The following is a 9679-nucleotide window of genomic DNA, read 5'->3' on the forward strand; positions in this document are numbered from 1 at the left end:
ATCAATTTATGTTAAATTTGCAGTCACTCGATCCGTATCCAACTGTGAAATGGGCGTCTGAAAATACAAATTATTATAAATTTTTGCGGTAATACTCACGACAGAGCCCAATGGTCCTCAAACTCGTTCGCGTGCGAAGCACTTGAAAAGATTCACCGCACTGGCGACCAACTACAAATCTCAGTACGATGTACTTGTTCCTATGTACTGGAATAGTCTGTACATGCGATGTTGTTGATAAGTAAAGGCAATCGAACTTTTTCTTTAAAGAAAACACCCGCAATCTGTGCTTTTATGAGGAAGATATCTTTTACTGAGAAGGAAAAGTTGTGTTGCAAATGTTATGATTTATAAAAAGGTTTTGTGGAGCTGTAAACAAGGCCATAAAAATATTGCGACATGTCGTGGTGCAATAGGTTTTAGACGTGTCAGCATAAACTTTCTTCAAAGATTAAGTTCGACTTCTGCGAAATGTTGTGACACGATGGGGCGTCACTGCACGGACAACTGTTTTGCATCGCATTTAGCTGAGGCAAGCACACGTGTAATTTCGTATCAATGAATATTCTCTCCACATTGCCTCTATTCTAAACGTTAAACAAAGCAGCATCCGTTTCTGGTTGCATATAAAGCAACAGTTTTTCATATTTTGCAAGGGTTATTGTTGGGACTTTGAAACATCAACATGAATAAAGTAGAAAAGTCTGTGTTGTTGTTCTGCATTGTGGCTTCAACCGCCACCTGCGTTTACGCGCAACTTCTTCAACAGTCATGTAGTAAGTTACATCTTTTTATCAGTTTTGTGTACGTATTTGTTTATAAAATGCTGTAACGTAATACCATTAGGAAATTTACTATAAACTTCCTGTAACTGTTACTGCAAAATTTGTATCAGTACAGCATTTCTTGGGTTTCAACAAATAAAATTTGATCTGTTTCTCTTTACGTTTTTAACTTTGGTCAGAAAATCGACATTGGCTGGTTACAAGTGTGATTGCACTGTTTTTTCACACTTTTTACTACAGATCAATTTTGTCGAGACACCAACTTATATTGTGCGTTTTTCCCTTGTGCCAACCAGTATGTCAGAATGCTGTGTCGTCAGTCATGTGGTGTTTGCACAAGATGCTCTGGTGAAAGTGTGCCTTGCGAAACTGGTACGTATTCATTCGCAGTAAGTGGAGATGTTTGTACAGAATCCGTCGTATAAATGTACGTCAATTAAAGTAGTTTTTAGCAATACCTTGTTAGGACGTTTTAACTATAAAGCTAACCAATTTTATTTTCTATGTCGAGAATTTGTCAATTAAAACAAGAAAAGCTCAGAACAGACGACAAATATTTTATTTTTGCACCAACCTATTGTAACTATGCACTAATAACTAAGCTGACGCACTTGATGTTACTCTGTACTTCACAAACCAACACATTCGTTTTTTTTTCGTAGGAGGAACTTGTGCAGACAAGGCCTCACCCTATGTGTGTGCAAGATTGAAGCAACAAAATTCTTGTCATAAATCGGGACAATCGTGCTTGAAGACTTGTGGCTTCTGCCGAGATTGCCAATTACCTCCAGATGACCGTTGTGATCCTAGTACTGTTTTTATCTATGCTAGATATTCTGTGGATCCAAACCTAACGTTTTTTAGTATAATTCGGTATTGATGGATGTTTAGTGCTGAAGTTGTTCAGAAAATGTGTTGGTAAAAATACAATTAAGGTAGAGCGTTAGGCCTGGTTATCCCAGGGTCGTTACTTTCACCCACACCGGAGCTTGATTATCTAGATCTCGGAGAAAAGTGGCTGATCTAGCCAGGCTGCAATGCCTCTAAACCTAATAATTACATCAAACAATATTGTTTTAATGACAACTTGCCATAGATTGCAAAGACACCGACATTAAGTGTCCATCTTGGGATGTCTACTGTCCAAGAAACAGTACCTTCCCAGACGTTGCCGACTTGTGTCCGAAAACATGCGGAGCTTGCAAACCGTGCCGTGTTCCCACCGAGATTCCAACTCGTCCAGTAGAGCAACAACGGAAACTGGTAGCTGAAGACCTCCCGTCAGTGCAACGTTATAATATAGAGAATATGGCTAAGTTTGCTGCGAAGGAAAACGCTGCACTTTACGATGAAATTGAGTAATTTGTACAAGTGTGTATTGGAGTTGTACATAGAATTGACCAAACCAAACCAAGTTAACAAAAAATGTTCACTGATAAATTGTTAGTTTTTTCTGGTATTATGTGGGTAATACGGTCTCAACAATAATCTGTTAAGATTCTATTTGAATAAGAAACTGAAGATGCCAATAGGCGAAATTAATATTTCTGTGAAATAAACATCGTATTCTGGCGCTGATCGTCTTTTACTCCCTTTGGAGCTCTAGGAATTATATTGATTCGTAAAGACAGATCCGTCGGTCACCGACTTGCAAAGGCTGATTCCTGTAGTCAATTTTTTGACGTTTTCTCTATTAATCTGTTAAGTTCATAATGTAAAATTCGATTTAAAAATGAGAATTTAATTTTTTTGTCAGTGGGTGTTGTTGCGAAATATAAATGGATGTACAAAGTCGTTGTTTAAATTTGTGATTGCTGATAGTGAGATTTAGGTTTAAATTTAGGAAAACTGTTGGCAGAAAATCCTTTGGGTGCATTGCCTTGATTTATACCCTGTCACGCCCAACAAAATTATTGTACAGCTGTGTGAGGAAACATGGCATTAACTCTATGGCATGTTTGGTAATGCGGGGCCCCCTAAAACGCAGGCCCGATTTGGTTAAATCAGTCAGATGTGCCAAGGGGGGCCAGTGTGTCAAGAGAAAGTCGAGCATGGATGTCAACGTTAGCTTTTAGGTTTCCCTTACTAAGTTTAGTTTCGTAAGGCAGGGTATATTCGTTGAAGAATTCAATCTAACATAGTGGCTTGCAGTTAATAGATTAGACACTTCTATTGAAAAATTGTGTTTTCTGTTTAAAGGGGAAGACACTTACTGGACGAAACACAAATAAATGCGTGAAAAAATAATTAGAAATCTGTTAGCAAGGGTCTATATCCAGTGGGCACTATATATCCTATCGTTTAAACTCTTTAAACCGATATTGTCAAGCTGTGAGCCGTTAATTAGTTCTATACGATACTCTTTATTAAGTCCCCACTAGGTCAATCCATACCCAACAGAGAAACCTACTTACGTGGCGCCACGAATATGTATTGACCTGTTTACAGAAATGCATCAGGCCCTCGCATGAAATTGACAAACGTTGACAACCAAGACATGCAGTTGAACGCTGTTGTGTTGCTTATTTTCGAAATTAGTATAGTTTTTTTAAGTTGTCTTGACCCTTATATATAGCGCAAGTCTATAGTCAGGTGTTAATCCTGAAGGTGGTAAGATGAAACGATATGTGAAATAATCAGGCATTTGGAACAAATTTAGCTAAGGGATGGACAGCATTTCCACATACGTTGAGGTATAGATTGCAGTTTGTCGTTGCCAGGTATATTTGACAACTAACTTATTACTGGCATTCCAACACCATTGTAACTGTTACAGCAGAATATTAAACACACATATTCAAAGCAACGCAACTGCCTACAACAAGCCGTTATACCTGAAGGCAACTTGACGTCAACCAGCGGAATAAAGGCAACTGTTTAGTAAGATTTTTTGAAACGATAAGCCAGCACACAATATAGTTACTGGCCTTGTCTTAACAAGTTTATTATTCACAAGGCAGTCCTTGTCTTATAAACAGGTATTATTCGTAACAACTTGAACGTTTTTGTAATTTCTAGCATGGCTTTGAATCAACGTTATACCCGACGCAGAAATGAAACCAGCAATGTTAAAGAAAACTATGCGATAGTCATATTTACATTAGTAACATGCAATTACTTTGTTGACCGATTCGAGGCATAAATAGTGTATTGGAGACAGCCTGAGTTCCACGCGACCACATAATTTGCACGGTTAAGCTTTTCTTCCCTTAGGGCATCTCGGAATCTTCTCCATCGCTTTATCGTGTGTTTGTTATTTCGCAGACATCAATGGAATGACTGGAAATGAAGCCGGCCTTCGTTAAATCGCTTTCGTTTCTCGTTTTGGTTGCCCTTATTACTGTTTCCTTGGTGCAGTTGGACTACGTAAACGTCAATGATTTTAAGGTCGTGAACTTTCAGGGGCTGATTTCTCCACCTCCGATGGCATCTTCCGCTAGCTGTTACTACAGTCACTTGGTAAATGAGAAATTACAGTAAAGGTGTTATAGGCTTCTTAAATGCGTGTGCAAGGATGGACTAAAACTTGGGCCATTGAGACATGGCGCAGCATTTATGCATATTAGGCGTAAAAGGGCAGGTAACCTTAGTGCATGAAAAGTTTACGGCAATGCAAAAATTGTGAGCTACAACAGCAATGTATTTCAAACCGCAAATGACCGTATAACGGCTAAAGCTACTGTAGCAAACTACAGAACTTTGACTCTGCTAAGAGTATAATGTAAATAAGTGTTGTTTTTTTACTTTAGAATTGTGTCGAAACATTGAGAGAGGCCAAATTGGACGAAGCTTACAAACCTATCCAGGCTGCGCTCAGTAGGGCGAAGAAAAAGGTGACGTACGTGATCTTGTATGCAGACTGTGTTAAGACGAAATTACACGTGGCTTTGCCTCAATCAAACAATACTTTGGTTGAGTACATAACGACACATTTTTGTGGCGAGTGGGGTGTTCTACATGTGCTTGGTTTATTTTATCAACCAAACTTCGGTTATATTACTTTACACACGTTCGCTACGAGAAAGTGACATGCTGGATACGCATTGCATCCATCCTTTGGGAACGCGTTATCGTGAAAACGTTGTTGTCTCATGATTATACTTACCTTTCTACAATAACAAAATGTGCAAAAAACGTGCTGATCAACGACGTTGCGCATACACGCACATAATTGACGTAGTTTCCGCCTGTAGCGTTTTACGTATTCTCCTAGAAAATAGCTATTTGGTCATATAATGTATAGACCAAATGTCAATGTACAGCCGTTGCTAGCCTTGGGCTAAGTGCAATTGCCACAAACTACAAACCACAGTTTTGCGTTACAGGAACATCGTTGTATGGTATTGGCCCTATTGCAGAGAAATAAATATACAACTGATATGTATGGTATTATGGCCCTATTGCTTATATCACTGATAAACAACTGACATATGTTTGATTGCAGATCAATATTGTGGTGTGGTATCCTCCATTTGACATGCCGGAGATTTGGAAATCTACTGACGGCGACGGCTGTGGAAACTGCGAACTCACAATGGACAAAAACATGGCTCGTAAAATTCTTGCTGTTATTCAGGATTTAATTGAATTTAGTTGTAGCGGTAGAAATTTCTTAGTTTCAAAGAAAACAATTTGATGCATTGGTCGCCATTTGATGTTTGTGATGCCTTACGGGCTTGTGTGGGTAAACCCCTGCTGGCCTTTATGTTTAAGACTGGTAGAAAAACCCAGACATTCACAACATTAACGCCTGCGTTTCTCTAAATATTCTCCACCAATCAGTAAAACCATACTTATTATGGTGAGTGTTACACCATGATTCGTTTCCTACTGTTTATGTACTAAGTTTGGTACCCACTAGATTAACGGCGACTGCAACGTCACCATAATGTGCATACGTCTACACCGGGCTGGCAAGCCGACAATGTCTTCGTAGCATTTACTGTAGCTGCACTAATCGTAACTCTGACATTATGTGTAGGAACTCACAATACCTTATTTTGTCGCAATAATATTAATGCAATAGCATGATTGGCAGGATCACCCCACTGCGCAGGTCCTTACTTGGCGATCACAGCTATCGTATAAATCCTCATGATACCCTATTTAAGCAGAGAACTAAAACATAAAATTGTATCACAGCATGGAAATAAGTTCAAACAACTAAATTCACCAAATAGCTTTGCCAGTAGCTGTTGAAATCTTATCTAACTTGATTTATGAACTTATAACGTGTATTTTGCAGATCAACGATGCCAACACCAAAGCCGTGGTTTTCCATTTTCAAGAGACTAAACTGGAAACATTGCCCGAAATCCGGTGAGAAAAAATGCATACTGAAGGAAATTGACTGGAAGTTGATTTTTAATTATTTGTGTTTAGCATTATGTTTATCCCTCATCACAAAAAATTATGTATGAGCGACATAAACAAAAAGTAGGAAAACGCAAAATTATATTCTGGATACAGCGTTGATTTTCGTTTGAGCAAATTGTTATTTAAGGAAAACCTAATTAAGGAAAACTTTTCCAAGACGCCCCGCCCGAGGCTAAATACATGTTGTTTACTTGGTTTACGATCTATATGCTCGCAAGTGATTCCAAAGATGAATATCAAAGCTCATATGTCGCTGTGTAACTGAACATTGCTGAATGTACTGGTTCACTTCTGCGAAACATAATAACAGCGGCACTCTCCGTAAAGGCATACTAAATTGTGAAGAAGTAAATTTAAAAAGCAAATTTAGGCAAATTTACGTACTCATGTCAAATGCAAATGGTCCTATAGACCTTGCTTTCATTGTGAGCGAAGGTCAAGTAGTATACGTAAAATTACTAAATGTGCCGTATCAGTCTTTAAATGTCTACGAACTGAATTCTCTTGGTTTGTAACTCTTCTAAGAAGACTGACTTTTGCATCGAAAAAAGGAAACGCGTAACATGAGTAGGTTCTGAAACAACATGTACCCTCATAAAAAGGGGTTGGAAATGATGCCGCAATTCCAACATAATTTAAGAATGTACAATGTGTCAGGACATTCTAAATAAATACATATCAGGCGCAGGCGTTCCTACATAGATATATTGCGAACATCTGTATATTTATTAGGTTCGTTAAAACGTACGCGGTTTGCGAGTTAAAGCACCTATACAATATGGTTGCATTAAGATTGTCCCAAGATGTATAAAAAAATGAAAACAACGCAAGAATAATGAACAGTTTGCCGAATTTCAAAGTGGTAATTTCAGCCATTTTGTTTTTCAGAAACCTTAGTCATTATTGGGTGTGGTGGGCCCGGGAAGGACCCATATCGTCGTACTACCTCAGAAACAAATTCCTCACCAATTTTAATGCTGTATTTAACCTTACAATGACATACAGGTACCAAATAAATCTTTGTGCTGTTTGATTCTTCTATTCACAATACAGGTGTTTGAATATACCTATGTATATTCACCGTATGTAAAAGACATGGTGTGTTTATACACATGGTTTTTGCCGTGCATATCCGTTGCCTGTACGATTAAGATCCAGTTTATAGCTAACCGGTTTAATGTTTAATGCTTGTAGATCTCATTCAGATATTTATTATCCCGACGGCTCGGCAGGTGAAGTTCACCAATCTCACAAGCTCCCAATAACTGAAAAGCAACTGGATGATTTGATCAAAAAGAAAACCGATCTTAGTCTATTTGTTGCGGCGAACTGCGACTGGACGAAGGGTGCTATAGCACGTTTAAATCTTGTTAACGAACTAGTTAGATTGGGACTCCAGTTTAAAGGGGGCGGGCCTTGCTTCAAACAACGTGGCATCAAAGACTACGAAAATCACAAGTACAAGTTTTATTTAGCTTTCGAGAACAGTTGGTTGTGCAAGGAATACATCACGGAAAAGTTTTGGGACAACGCTCTCGGCAATGGCACAGTCCCTGTAGTAGTTGGACCGACCAAGGCCGACTACGAAAAAATAGCACCGCCTAATTCGTTCATCTACGCTCACGACTACACTCCTGTAGAACTGGTAAATTATCTTCAGTACTTGGACAAGAATGTGACAGCGTATAAAGAGTATCTGCGATGGATGACGATGCCTCAAGAAAAGATGCCCAACTATCGAAGGAGAACTCGTTGGTGTCAACTATGTAGAGTACTTCACGGTATTAACGTGGACAATCTTTACAATCCAGATTATGAGCAGCGTTATTCAGATATTCCTTTGTACGGTGAAACGAAGAGACCACGAGTTGTTCCCTCTATAAGAGACATGTATTATGGCAACGAAAACGCCGAATGTTTGGCCCATTAGACAAACTTGATCCTTTAGAATGGATTTTGTAGTCTGATATCTTCCTCCTATATAACAGAAGCTTATTGGTTTGCTTTAGACTAGTGCAATGTAAACACACCAATTAGTTTATTGGGATATCGTTAAGGTATGCTCTATTTGCTGTAGACATTATTCGGTGTTTATGGGTACATGGACTTATTTTGTGTGATTTTGTGCAGTATTTCGTGTTGTTGTTTTATGTTTGAAATAGGATTGTCTCGTCGTTCGGATTTTAATAGCCAAGGCGTATACCGATCCAGCAAATGGTTTTGGCTCCAAACCCTTAACATTTTTGTGTACATTTGTACAAAAACAAGGAATCACGTTGAAACTCAAGTGCAAACAGCGGATAATCCGCATAAGATTTTCGCTTTGTAGTGACTTTTGAATCCATAGTTTTCCAATCTTCGTGTGCGCTTCACGTAAATAAAAAATAGGTAAAGAAATGAGTTGCTTTTGCTGATTCTGAACCCTTTGTTTTACATTACGCGTTTTAATGCAATCATACCGATATACTACAGGCAAATAGTACCCATCCACTGTTCTTGCTAATCGAAGTTATTGTAGGAACCTATAGCGATCACTGCAGGGTCGTATTACATTTAAAAATACCACTTAAGGGTTGTAAGCGACAATATTATTATGTACTTTTAACTATTCAAACACTGCATAGGTTGTGGTAGTTGACAAACAAATTAATTCACCAATCTGATTGCTTCCTTGATTAGTCATTGATATAAGTCACTCAATGTAAAACATTGTAGCACATAATTACTCAGGCATAGCGTTTCCTTAGTCACGTGATTACAAGCTGGATACGGTTACACGAGAACAAAGCTGATCCCTTCCAGCAAAGTAAAAAAAATCCAGTCAACAACCCCTTGTTTTACAAAACGGGTCTTATCGCTGATGCGTTTTGTTTTATTTGGTGTAAATTTTAGGAATTAACGTGCATTTTAACCCCTAGTGAAAATAAGAACCAAAATAAATGCAGGAAATTGGATGAAAAGTCACTTCGGCCAAGCATCGCTGGATAGAATTAGGAGAATTCGGAAAAGTTGAAATGAAACTATACATCATTCGATAATCTTCATTCAATGCGAGAAACAGTTAAAGTGTAATACAGATCTAACAATAGCATTGCGGCAGGAGGTTGGTTTCCAGCAATAGCTCAGCAGGACTGGTTCAAAAATAACACCGCTCTCATGCAGCGCGGTAAGCAACACTACCAGTGGTCGTTTGAAACCCATCAGTGGACAATGGGCCGATTTCCCGGCGCCTCTCTGGGATGAAAAAGCCCTAAACCGTTTGTCATCAGGTTTCATACATTTGTTTGGCTGATAAAAAGGGTTGCTGCTACATTCAGGTATACAAAGGTATTTCAGTCCTGCAGAAACCAGCGTTAGGAGCCGTTATACCCAATTACCGGGTTTTGCTTTGTTATGTTTCTGTATTACGTATTCCAATAGGCGCGTAACTATATATCCACGTTTATTTATTGCCATAAGAAATCCATAGACCACAGCCCACTGACTGGCATTCTGATATTTTCGCACGCAATGCGGAA

At 38.7% G+C, this 9679-nt stretch overlaps 2 protein-coding genes across 2 annotated transcripts; both read left to right on the forward strand.

The window, feature by feature from the left end:
* The first annotated feature begins 662 nt into the window (after window positions 1-662).
* LOC145909165 (uncharacterized) lies at window positions 663-2246 on the forward strand. Its single transcript, XM_082996489.1, has 4 exons — window positions 663-776; window positions 1026-1157; window positions 1448-1594; window positions 1882-2246. Exons 1-4 carry the CDS (start codon window positions 686-688, stop codon window positions 2145-2147), a joined length of 636 nt encoding a protein of 211 aa, XP_082852615.1. The 5' UTR covers window positions 663-685; the 3' UTR covers window positions 2148-2246.
* Window positions 2247-3561: 1315 nt separating this feature from the next.
* LOC145908306 (3-galactosyl-N-acetylglucosaminide 4-alpha-L-fucosyltransferase FUT3-like) lies at window positions 3562-8097 on the forward strand. Its single transcript, XM_082995557.1, has 7 exons — window positions 3562-3665; window positions 4050-4244; window positions 4535-4618; window positions 5230-5334; window positions 6031-6104; window positions 7050-7166; window positions 7356-8097. The coding sequence occupies exons 2-7, from the start codon at window positions 4071-4073 to the stop codon at window positions 8089-8091; spliced, it is 1290 nt and encodes a 429-aa protein (XP_082851683.1). The 5' UTR covers window positions 3562-3665; window positions 4050-4070; the 3' UTR covers window positions 8092-8097.
* Window positions 8098-9679: the final 1582 nt, after the last annotated feature.

The sequence above is a fragment of the Ascidia mentula genome, chromosome 7 (genome assembly GCF_947561715.1).
Source record: "Ascidia mentula chromosome 7, kaAscMent1.1, whole genome shotgun sequence".
In the NCBI taxonomy this organism is placed as follows: Eukaryota; Metazoa; Chordata; class Ascidiacea; order Phlebobranchia; family Ascidiidae; genus Ascidia; species Ascidia mentula.